General features: G+C 44.0%; 1 protein-coding gene across 1 annotated transcript in view; it reads right to left on the reverse strand.

Annotated features, from left to right (window-relative positions):
- Positions 1-13,318, reverse strand: part of LOC142651695 (serpin B6-like) — a 43,892-nt gene that overhangs the window by 9,283 nt on the left and 21,291 nt on the right. The window contains exons 6-7 of the mRNA XM_075826702.1: positions 7,138-7,280; positions 5,799-5,966 (exon numbers count right to left, since the gene is read on the reverse strand). Of these exons, the coding sequence (XP_075682817.1) occupies positions 5,799-5,966; positions 7,138-7,280 (311 nt within the window). The remainder of the gene's footprint in view (positions 1-5,798; positions 5,967-7,137; positions 7,281-13,318) is intronic.

The following is a 13,318-nucleotide window of genomic DNA, read 5'->3' on the forward strand; positions in this document are numbered from 1 at the left end:
TCTGTACAGCCTCCTACACATACTGTAGCTCTGTCGTGTGCATAGGGCATAAGGGTTTCTATATACTTGCCCTCAGTCCATTGAGTGGGGCCACTTGGACAGGTGAGTTTTTTCTCTTAGGGTATGTGCACACGATGAGAGGCTTTTACGGCTGAAATGACAGACTGTTTTCAGGAGAAAACAGCTGCCTCGTTTCAGCCGTAATTCCTCCTCCTCGCATTTTGCGAGGCTTCTCTGACAGCCGTAAATTTTGAGCTGTGCATCATTGAGTTCAATGAAGAACGGCTCAAATTACGTCTGAAAGAAGTGTCCTGCATATAATGTATATAAGTGTCCTGCATATAATGTATATAAGTGTCCTGCACTTCTTTTGACAGCTGTCAAACGACGACGTGTAAATTACAGGTCGTCTGCACAGTACGTCGGCAAACCCATTCAAATGAATGGGCAGATGGTTGCCGACGTATTGTAGCCCTATTTTCAGACGTAAAACGAGGCATAATACGCCTTTACGTCTGAAAATAGGTCGTGTGAACCCAGCCTAAGGGGGGATTCACACGAGCGTGTATTCGGTCCGTGCGGGCTGCGTGGTTTTCACGCGGCATGCATGGACCAATACAAGTCTATGGGGCAGTACAGACAGTCCGTGCTTTTTGCGCAGCGTTTGTCTGCTGCGCAAAAAGCGCGACAGGTTCAATAACTCTGCGTATTTCGCGTATCACGCACCCATTGAAGTCAATGGGAGCGTGAAAATCACGCGCACCACACGGAAGCACTTCCGTGGGACGAGCGTGATTCGCGCAACAGCAGTGAAAAGGATGAATGAAAACAGAAAAGCACCACATGCTTTTCTGTTTCCGAACATCCAAACGGAGTGTCTTTGCGATGAGCGAAGCCGGACAAGCGAACCGAACTTCACCGGGTTCGGCCGAACTCGTTTTGGCCGAACCCGGCAAAAAAATTATCGGTACGCGACGTCAGGAGATAGTCACTGTCCATGGTGCTGAAAGAGTTAAACTGTTTCAGCACCATGGACCGTGACTTCCAATCCCAATATACATGAACCTGTAGAAAAAAAAACGAAGTTCTGACTTACCGCTAACTCCCGGCTTCTTCCTCCAGTCTGACCTCCCGGGATGACAATTAAGTCCAAGTGACAGCTCCAGCCAATCACAGGCCAAGCACAAGCTGCAGCGGTCACATGGACTGGCGCGTCATCCAGGGAGGTGGGGCCCGATGTCAAGAGAGGCGCGTCACCAAGGACGCGTCACCAAGGACGCGTCACCAAGGCAGCGGCCGGTAAGTTCTCGGTAAGTACGAACTTTTTCTCTTTTTTCTACAGGTTTTGTGATATTGTGTTCGGCATTCACTGTCGAGGGTGCTGAAAGACACTGGCGTAGCTATAGGGGTCGCAGCGGTCGCAATTGCGACCGGGCCCCGAAGCCAGGGGGGCCCACGGCCCCCCGCACCACATCAATAAAAAGTTACTATAGTAACTCGGGCCGCGGGCCCCTGTTACTATAGTAACATACTTTACTTACCTTCCTGGTTCCGGATCGCAGCGGAGGTCCTGACGTCAAGCGCTGTGCGCAGCGCATGACGTCACAGCGCTATGCCGCCGCGCACAGCATCGAGACTACAGAACTCCCACCGCGGCCGAAGAGGAAGGTAAGGTTAGCCCTGACTGGCGGGGTCCGACTCCCGGGACCCGCCAATCAGCTGTTTTGAAGGGGCCGCAGCACTCGTACGAGAGCTGCTCCCATTCATTCCGGTCACTTCATTCCGGTCACACTGTGAATCCGTGTCGGCGATTCACAGTGTGGGCGAGTAGTGAAATGAAGGAGAAGCAGCTCTCGTACGAGTGCTGCGGCCCCTTCAAAACAGCTGATTTGCGGGTCCCGGGCGACACATCAGCTATTGATGGCCTATCCTGTGGATAGGCCATCAATGTTTAGGGACTGCACAACCCCGAAGCCTACGATGTAGCAGGCTTAGGGGGCCCATGAGACAGGATCACAGATTGTGTGATCCTGTCTGCTGGGCCCTGTATCTAAGCCAATCACATGGTAGGCTTAGATACATGGCCCATGCGTGATCCTGTCTGCTGGGCCCTGTATCTAAGCCAATCACATGGTAGGCTTAGATACATGGCCCATGCGTGATCCTGTCTGCTGGGCCCTGTATCTAAGCCTACCACACTGTAGGTTTAGATACAGGGCCCCAGCACACAGTAATCTTATACTGTATAAGATTACTGTCTGCTGGATCCTGTATCTAAGCCTACCTTGTGGTAGGCTTAGATACAGGGTCCCACAGACAGTATCACACATGGGCCCTGTATCTAAGCCTTAGGGTATGTGCACAGACACTAATTACGTCTGTAATTGACGGACGTATTTCGGCCACAAGTACCGGACCGAACACAGTGCAGGGAGCCGGGCTCCTAGCATTATAGTTATGTACGATGCTAGGAGTCCCTGCCTCGCTGCAGGACAACTGTCCCATACTGTAAACATGTTTTCAGTACGGGACATTTGTCCGGCAGCGAGGCAGGGACTCCTAGCGTCGTACATAACTATGATGCTAGGAGCCCGGCTCCCTGCACTGTGTTCGGTCCGGTACTTGCGGCCGAAATACGTCCGTCAATTACGGACGTAATTAGTGTGTGTGCACATACCCTAACACATGTGTTACTAATCATTTTTTGTGTGTTTTCTTACAGGTTCGGTCGCTGGACTACGGCGGATTCCAGGACTACTTCGATGACAGCTTTTTTTTTATTAATAAAATGGTTAATGAGGGTTGTGTGGGTTTTTTTTTTATTTCAATAAAATATTTTTTCTATGTCTTTGTGTTTTTTTTTAAACTATATTACTACCGCCTTAGTAATGGCCGCCGGCTGATTGACAGCATCCATTGCTAAGGCGGGGCTTAGTGTTAGCGGATGCAGAGGCTAACACTAACCCCCTTTATTACCCCGGTACCCACCGCCACCAGGGGTGCTGGGAAGAGCCGGGTACGATCCAGTAACTGACCATCTGTAGTGATGGTCGGACACTGGGGTGGCCGCAGGCTGGTATTATCAGGAGGGGAAAGGCCAAAAACAGTGGCCCTTCCCATCCTGGTAATGCTGCCTGCTGCTGCTTTATTGTATCTGGCTGGTTATGAAAATGGGGGGGACCCCACGTCATTTAAAAAAATAAAAATACAAAAATAATTGGAAAGAACGATGTCGGGTCCCCCCCAATTTTCATAACCAGCCAGATACAACACAGCAGCAGCAGGCAGCATTACAAGGGTGGGAAGGGCCACTGTTTTTGGCTTCCCCAGCCTAATACTACCAGCCTGCGGCCACCCCGGTGCCTGCCCGTCACTACAGATGGTCGGGTACTGGTTTGTACCCGGCTCTTCCCAGTACCCCTGGTGGCGGTGGGTACCGGGGTAATAATGGGGGTTAGTGTAGCCTCTGCACCGGCTAACATTAAGCCTCGCCTTAGTAATGGAGGTTGTCAATCAGCCAGCGGCCATTACTAAGGCGGTGATAATAAAGTTTAAAAAGATACAAGCACATAGAAAAAATATTTTATTGAAATAAAAAAACACAACCCACATTAACCATTTTATTGAGAATAAAAAAAACGCCGTCATTGAAGTCCTCGTATCCGAAGTCCAACAACCAAACCTGTAAAAAAAACACAAACACACAAAAATAATCAGTAACACATAAAGAAGCAAAATTGTTATTCTTACCTATCCTTGGTCCAGCGCTGGAGCCGCAATGTCAGCGAGCTGGGCCCTGTATCTAATCCTATCATGTGTGATACAGTCTGCTGAGCTGTGTATCTAATCCAATCATGTATGATACTGTCTGCTGGGCCCTATATCTAATCCGATCATGTGTTGTACTGTCTGCTGAGCCACTGTATCTAATCCTATCATGTGTGATACTGTCTGCTGAGCCACTGTATCTAATCCTATCATGTGTGGTACTGTCTGCTGAGCCACTGTATCTAATCCTATCATGTGTGGTACTGTCTGCTGAGCCACTGTATCTAATCCTATCATGTGTGATACTGTCTGCTGGGCCACTGTATCTAATCCTATCATGTGTGATACTGTCTGCTGAGCTGTGTATCTAATCCTATCATGTGTGATACTGTCTGCTGGGCCACTGTATCTAATCCTATCATGTGTGGTACTCTCTGCTAAGCCACTGTATCTAATCCTATCATGTGTGGTACTGTCTGCTGAACCACTGTATCTAATCCTATCATGTGTGATACTGTCTGCTGAGCCACTGTATCTAATCCTATCATGTGTGATACTGTCTGCTCAGCCACTGTATCTAATCCTATCGATAGTTTATAGGGTCGTAGTGCTATAGATATGCTATGCTGTCTCATATACACACTTTTTTTTGGGGCGGACACATATGTATTGGGGCTATTTCCCGGACATTTTAAGCCCTGAGGGTATGTTCACACGGCAGCGTCTGTTACGGCTGAAATTACTGTGCTGTTTTCAGGAGAAAACAGCACCGTAATTTCAGCCGTAATGGCATGTGCAGGCGTCTTTCGCTGCGTCCATTACGGAAGTAATTGAAGCTGGTTTTCCATGGAGTCCATGGAAAACGGTTCCATTTACGTCTGAAGAAGTGACAGGCACTTTTTTACGCGCCGCCTTTTGACAGCGGCGCGTAAAAAAAAATGACCGTCGGCACAGAACATCGTAAGACCCATTCAAATGAATGGGCAGATGTTTTCCGACGCTTTTGAGCCGCATTTTCGGACGTAATTCAATGCTAACACGCCCGAATTACGTCCGTAAATAGGGCGTGTGAACCCAGCCTTAGTGACGCCCCCGGCTGCTAGTGCTGCATTGTTGGGTCACTTGGGAGACCCAGCGATGCAGCTGAAAGCGGACCGTCGGCCATGAGACGTTTGCGGGGGGGGGGGCCAGTAAGAATTTTTGCATCGGGGCCCATGAGCCTCTAGCTACGCCCCTGCTGAAAGAGTTAGCTCTTTCAGCACCTTGGACAGTGACGGCCGTCGACTAGCCTCATCTCTATGATGGCGGCTGCGCGAAAATCACGCAGCCGCACATCAGACACGGATGACACACGCAGCTGTCAAATGGTTTTTGCGCAAAAAGGCAACGTTCGTGTGTATCTGCCCTTAGACAGGTGAGCTTCTCTGTTACAATAATGCTTGAAATAGGCCACTGTTTGATCAAAATGTGTGCTAGGAACCTCATGTGATCCTCAAAAACTGGCGGCATTGCAAACAATTTTTTTTTTAACAAAAAGAAGAAATGAAAAAAACTACCCTCTGCCAAAAGTACACTCTGTTGCCATACATATGTCCCATATAAACCAACTAGAATCCCACAGTATATATTTGTGTACTTTTTTTTTGTATACGTCAGATACTGTGCATTAGTAAAACATAGTGTGAACATAGCCTTCTTTCCTTCACTGCCAATACTGAAAAATTTACACTGCGGAACCAGTATTGTTAGTCATAGAAAAGAAACCCCACCTTGCGCCATCCAGCTAAAGTAGCTCTCTAGTGTCATACAACACCCCATATCTGAACTTTCTGGACCACTGTGAAATGACTTGTGAATTACTAGAATTTCCAGATTTTATTTGAGCGGGACTTCTTTACTAACGTGGCATAGATCATTTGCGGTCCTCTAAAACGGCTACTATAGTAAACAGATCACTATTATTTTTATATTCTTTGAACTTTGTACATTGTATATCTGAGCAATTAAGCATCAAAATATCTTTGTCTCACCTGTTCTAGTCCAGTAGAGTTGTCTTTAATCTCATCTGGTAGTAATATTATCATGCTTAGTTCATTATTAACATAAGGCAGTTCCAACACCTTTGTCTCAAGCTCTTCAATATAAAAAATATTAAACTTATTCTTTTGGAACATCATTGGCACCGGTTTACTTTTTGTCTGTGCAAAATAAAAAACACATTTTATTTCTTGAAGTGGGAGAATTGCTTTAGTAAAAAAAATTGTGTTCCCCATCAAATAAAAATTTGGGAGCATTTTTTCCTACAAATCTGCATTGTGCTGTTTCCCTATTAATTCTAAGGGTATGTTCACACGCAGTGACCAAAAACGTCTGAAAATACAAAGCTGTTTTCAGGCGAAAACAGCTTCTGATTTTCAGACGTTTTTGTAGCAACTCGTGTTTTCCGCGGCGTATTTTACAGACGTTATTGGAGCTGTTTTTCAATGGAGTCAATGAAAAACGGCTCCAAAAACGTCCCAAGAAGTGACATGCACTTCTTTTTTCGTGAGCGTCTTTTTACGCACCTTATTATTTTGACAACGACGCATAAAATAACACCTCGTCGGAGCAGAACATCGTAAAACCCACTGAAAGCAATGGGCAGATGTTTGTAGGCGTAATGGAGCCGTTTTTTCAGGCGTAATTCGAGGTGTAAAACGCCCAAATTACGTCTGAAAACAGTGCGTGTGAACTTACCCTAAAAATGCATTAATAAAATAATGTTAGTGTTATCATTCCCCTTGTCAATAGGCTGTGTCCCTAAACAATCTTCCACTGTAATCACTGATTATACGGTGCCAGAGTGTGTAGAGACATGCCACTTTGACAAGAGGAAAGGTAACATCCAGTTGTCAATTTATTCATACATTTCCAGGAGGAATAGAAGAGGGACGGCACAACGCAAAGTTGTAAGAATAGATGCTAAACAATTGTTATATCATGGTTATTGCAATTATTTAGTAAAACAGACATGTATGACATTTTATATTTAATATTTTTAAAATTAAATTTTTCACACATCAAAGCGTGCCAAATTAAAGGGATTGTCTTTCTCCAGTGGTTTGAGTAAATTTCACAGTGATTGGCTGACCTGTTGTTAGGATGCCCTACAATCACATGTTAGCACTGGGATAGCCACTAGGGGATTGATCCCTTTTCCTGTAGTAACACTTTTGGGACAATAAAGCATTTCATGGTGCCCATTGAATTACAGGTGTCAATTTAACACAGACAAACCAGACATCCTCCAGCGTAAGAGCCATAATTTGCTTAGACGCCAAACGGAACAAGACTTTAAAACGTGATCACTATTATAAAACATATTCTTACCTTGCTCATTTTAAATTGTCTTTGTTCTGTGTTTTCTTCTGGAAATTTTTTTTCCCAGTTTCCTTTAAAGTAAATTGCGTTTACCAAGACTAGCTTTGTGAGTGAGTCAATGGAGCCTGGTGCCAAGATGTCTTTTATTTTACCTAGAAGAGTAAACTGCATTCAAATATGTTTTTTACATTGACCTAAACATATTCTTTCATTTTCTTCTCATGTAAACTAAGATATGGTTATTATGATGGCTGAAAAAATTGATTTTGAGGAGCAATTGTTTACTGGGACAGATTTAGCAGTGTGTTATAAATTAAAACTGGCACAAGAGAGTCCTGAAAATTGCTAAAGGTAACCAGCCACATTTATTTAAGTGATTGATATGCCCTATTAATTATGGACTTCATTCAGAAACCCACTCTATAACGCCTAATGCACAAGACCGTGTGTGTGCCACCCGAGTCCCGTCCCTGATTTGTGGAAATATAGGTCATGTTCTATCATTCCACAGATCAGGGAGTGAAAACGGACCCGATTCACCCACTAAACGGCCCGATTGGCACTCGGTCGTGTGCAACTGGACTAAGCTAAGAGTGGCAACCAGCTCAAAATATATTTCTTCCAGGTAACTGGTACTAAAAGTGATTTTACATTTGATTTACGGGTACCTTATCTTTATGACAATGATATTTGTTTTATGTTACCTACATGCTCCACTCTATTGGCCTCAAGGACGCGGCTCTCTCTTGGTTTTCCTCCTATCTCTCTGACAGCTCATTCAGTGTGTCATTTGCTGGTTCCACTTCTTCTCCTCTTCCCCTTGCTATCGGGGTTCCTCAGGGATCAGTCCTAGGTCCGCTGCTCTTTTCTCTCTACACAGCTCCTATTGGACAAACCATCAGCAGATTTGGCTTCCAGTACCATCTCTACGCTGATGACACCCAATTATATACCTCTTCCCGTGACATCACCCCTGCTCTAATACAGAACACCAGTGATTGTCTGTCCGCTGTCTCTAACATCATGTCCTCTCTCTATCTGAAACTGAATCTTTCTAAAACTGAGCTCCTTGTGTTCCCACCATCTACTAACCTCCCAAAACCTGATGTCTCCATCTCAGTGTGTGGCACTATCATCATTCCTAAGCAGCACGCCCGCTGTCTCGGGGTTATTTTTGACTCAGATCTTTCCTTTACTCCTCACATACAATCACTTTCACGCTCCTGTCATTTTCACCTCAAAAACATCTCCAGAATCCGCTCTTTTCTTACGGAGGAAACCGCCAAAACTCTCATTGTTGCTCTGATTCACTCTCGTCTTGACTACTGTAACTCATTACTAGTCGGTCTTCCCCTCACTAAACTCTCCCCGCTCCAATCTATCCTCAATGCAGCAGCCAGGCTCATCTTTATGACCAACCGCTACACCAACGCCTCTAATCTGTGCCAGTCACTGCACTGGTTGCCCATCCCCTTCCGAATAAAATTCAAACTTATTACTCTCACCCACAAAGCTTTCCACAGTGCTGCACCTCCTTACATCTCCTCCCTCATCTCTGTCTACCACCCTACTCGGGCTCTACGTTCTGCCAACGACCTTAGATTGAAATCCTCCATAATCCGAACCTCCCACTCCCGTCTCCAGGATTTCTCTCGTGCTGCACCCGTCCTCTGGAATGTGCTACCCCAGACAATCCGATTAATTCCCAATATCCACAGTTTTAAACGTGCCCTGAAAACACATCTATTTAGACAGGCCTATAACATTCCCTAATCTGACTCCTTTCCATGGCCCTCCTTTTAGATTAGTCATCAGAATAAGATTCCCTCACACTCCTTCTCTTCATGTCTGTCATACACGGATACTGGCTGGTGACCGGCTCATGCAGCTTTATGTCACCACCGCATGTGTATAAAAATGGCCGGACCATTGAACAGAACAAACACTATTACACTTTGTGTCTCCCTTATGTCCTCATAGATTGTAAGCTCTTGCGAGCAGGGTCCTCACTCCCCAGGTTTGAATTGTAAATGAACTTTGTCACTATGTAATGTCTGATATTGTTTGTTTCATGTCCCCTCTAAATTGTAAAGTGCTGCGTAATATGTTGGCGCTATATAAATAAAGATTATTATTATTATTATTATTATTATTATTATTATTATTATTATACACAAAGGATGTAGTTATTTAAAAAAATTCTTAGATGTCATAGAATAACGTAAGAACTTCTTATTTGTGTGGGCGCTTTAACCCAATCTATAAACTAGAACGAAGAGGCGGCAGAATGCAACGCCAAACTTTCCATAGACATGCATTACAGTCTCTGGGCTGTCTGTCTCCTGAATTTAGGAAAAGTGAAGCAAAGGGGAGTAGAAAGGGTATATTGCTCTGTACACATCGCAGCCACTTCATTCTTTCTATTATTTCCTAGAATCTATGTCCTAGAATCTCTTCTATGAAAAACTACAATCACAGTACCATATGTAAATGTTCCGATCATAGTTTATGGACAGTTTTACAGTTTCCAAACACACAAAAATTGCAACAATCAGGGCTTTGCGCATTTTTGGGAAAACTCTGTGAACCTTTAACACGTGCGGATGCTTATGATCTACAGCAGAACGCAAAGGTCTGATCCCAGTCTAAGGCCATATTCAGACATGGTGAATTTGTTGCAGATTTTCTGCAGCAATCTCCAACAAGTTAGGCTTGGTTGCCAGGTAGCGTATATGTGGCATAATTTCCGCAAAAGAATTCTGTGCGGAAATGTCGCAGCATTTGCGCTAGATATAGAGATGGAGTCCAGGTTGTGAATGGGGTTTTCAAAACCTCATTCACACATAGTAAACAAAATCTAGGTTTTAGGGCATGCTGTGGATTTTTAAATCTGCAGCATTCCTATTATGATACGGATTTGTCCTTTTGTAATGCAAAGGGTGCAACCTGCGGCAAAATCTGCATGTAACACGTTCATTTTGCTGCGGATTTGCAGGTCATGTACTCATGTACGTAACGGTTTTACGCTTCTGTTTTGTACTGAGCTGTTAGCCATAGGGTTGCCATAGAGGCCCATGGGACCTCTACTGTACCACCGTAATCCACTGTTTACATACTGGATTTCCGTACAAATCTACCTTAAAAAAAACATGGAATATTCCATCGGACTCTATATTATTTCAAAACTGTTTTTATTGATTTTTCTCAAAAAATTACATACAAAAATATGTCATTCAAAATGATAACATGTTGTACAGAAAACTCACATCCATCAGGAATCACATTTGGATTTTCATCATTGCAGGAAATGAGTGTGATCTTGAGCAGTGTAAATTCCATTAAGAATGTGGAACATATATTGATTTACATATCTTCTGATCAACAAGAAGGGAGGGAAAGGGGAGGTACGGGGGGGGGGGGGGTAGGAAGGTGGACTGGTGTTGAATTTAGCTAACATAGATGTTATTTATGATATTGATGAAGGCAAAGTATACTAATCCCATTGTGTATGATATAGAAACTACTTTCCTACAATTACTCTTACCTAGTTCAAATTGAAGTTGCCCTTTCCATGGTCCCCATATTTTAAGATACTTCTTTCTAGTTAGCAGTTCCCAATGTGGCAGTTCCTCTAGTCTTTCTAATTCTGATACCTTGTTCACCCAATGACTCAACTGTGGGGGTTCTGTTGATCTCCAGCAACTTGGTATTAATAGCTTAGCTGCTGTGAGCAACAGGGTTGGAAGACAATGCTTCTTGGGGGTAAAACTGGGTGTCGGTTTCCACAATAGGATTAACTCAGGTGTTAAAGGGAATGTGTTGCCCGAAAAACATGTTTTTTTTAAAAAAATTAAACATTTAGTGTGTGGGTGATTAAACATTGTTCAAATTTTTTTTATTTTTTTGCACGAGTCCAGGAAATATTATAAATTATTTCTAATTTATAATACTACCCATTTTTGGTCACTAGATGGAGCTGTTCCCAAAATTGCAGCATTGCAACGTTGGGTTAAAAGCCCTCGCTCTAGTGAGCTCTCAGCATTCCCCCCTCCTTTATCCTGGCTAGTGCCGGGATAAACGAGGGGTTTGAACGATGTAACCTCCTACACTGTGTGTCGCCATTTTTTGAGGTAACCCACAGTGTAGTAGGTTTACATACAGTAGTAAACACACACAAACACTAACATACATTGAAATCTCTTACCTGCTCCTGCCGCCGCGGCTCCCTCCGGCCCGTCCGCTCCCTTTGCTGCCGCTGTTCCATGTGCACAAGTCCGGAAGCCGCGACCGGAAGTAGTAATATTACTGTCCGGCCGCGACTTCCGGTCCACAGGAAAATGGCGCCGGACGGCGCCAATTTCGAATAGGACTGTGTGGGAGCGGCGCATGCGCAGTTCCCACACAGACGCCGTACACGGCAGTCAATGGGACGGGAGCCGTTCGCAGTCCCTATGGGACTGTGGCTGCCGTATTCCATGTCTGTGTGTGTCGTTAATCGACACACACAGAAATGGAACAAAAAATGGCAGCCCCCATAGGGAAGAAAAAAGTGTAAAAATAAGAAAAAGTAAAACACAAACACACAAATGAAAATAAACGTTTATATTAAGGCACTAACATCTTTAACATATAAAATTATTTGGGATGACACTGTTCCTTTAAGTGTAAGTTTGTAGAGCAGATGTTATTAATTTTCTGCTCTATTTGCTGCCAAAAAGGCACAATAAGGGGGCATGTCCACCATATGTGTAAATAAGTACCCCTTGAGGTGTTACATCTCCAACACCGGTCCGTAACTTCTTGATCAATAGCATGTAGGACCACAGGCGTCTTATACCACCTAGTTAACAGTTTGTAGGAGCTTTCCTGTATTCTAGTACACCTAGAGAAACCTAATGCGTTAGACAGTATGAACCTAATTTCGGGCTCGGTCAATGATATATGGAGGTCTGTCGACCACTTTTCCATATAGCTTGGAGTCGGTGGGCAAATCAGTGAGATCAGATGATTATATGAGGTAGATAGTATCTTACGCTGGGGTATAGAGCTCATGAGCATCTTATCTAACCAATTCTGAGGAGATGTTTGGATGGGTAGGGAGTTAAGCATAGCCGTGCAACATTTCATAAAAGTGTGTTTAAAGAGGAAATCACGAGACTTTATTCCTAATTTATCAAATACCGTGGGGACACTTCTCTGCGGAGTATCAGTCATCAGGACGGAAAGTTTCATGTGGTGTGGTATGTCCCACGGATCTGGTATTAGTGTAGAATCCCGATGTACATAGCAAGGCACTAAACGTAAAGGCATATGTGGTGAAGGCATCCCGAGCAAGTTCAATCTATTATGTGTGTCTTGCCACACCAGGATGGTTCCCTTTAAAAGAATCCTAGAGTATTGGTCAAGGTGTGAACTTTTAGCGAGACTCCACAGGGCCCTCTGTTCCCAGCTAAGCATAAGAGTATTCTCTACTTCCGTATAAAGAGAAGTCTGAGAGGGATGTTGCAGCTCAACCCATCTATTCAAGTGATTAGCAATATAATATGTGTGTATGTCGGACAGTCCCATACCTCCCATTTTAACCGAGTTAATCAGTTGTATGTGCCTCTGTCTTGGTCTGTTCTTGTTCCATAGAAAATTCGAGAATATACGCTTTAGGGAGAGGAAGAATAATTTTGGTAGCCACAGTGGTAACGTCTGAATCAGGTATAAAATTTTTGGGACTATAAAAGTCTTTAGGAAATTTTTCCACCCCATCCATGACATAAACGGGAACTTCAAGGAATCTAGTTGACGTTTAATAGCCGCCACTAGAGGTATATAGTTGAGGGTATACAATTGTGATGGGCAATTAGAAATGGTAATGCCTAGGTACGAGATTGATGTAGAAATCCATCGAAACTGAGATGTTCCCGTCACCGCGGCAACTACCTGTTGAGGTACAGAGACATTAAGGATCTCAGATTTACTATAGTTAATTTTAAAATTAGATATTGCACCAAATTCCGTAAAAGCTTGTGTTATGTTCCGAAGGGAGACAGACGACTTAGTCACCAACAGTAGCAGATCGTCCGCAAAGGCAGCCGTTTTATGCGTGAATTGACCTATCTTCAGGCCAGCTATATTGTCATCTTGGCGGATCCTTTGTATCAAGGTCTCCATCACCATCACAAACAGTGTAGGTGATAGA

The sequence above is a fragment of the Rhinoderma darwinii genome, chromosome 5 (genome assembly GCF_050947455.1).
Source record: "Rhinoderma darwinii isolate aRhiDar2 chromosome 5, aRhiDar2.hap1, whole genome shotgun sequence".
In the NCBI taxonomy this organism is placed as follows: Eukaryota; Metazoa; Chordata; class Amphibia; order Anura; family Rhinodermatidae; genus Rhinoderma; species Rhinoderma darwinii.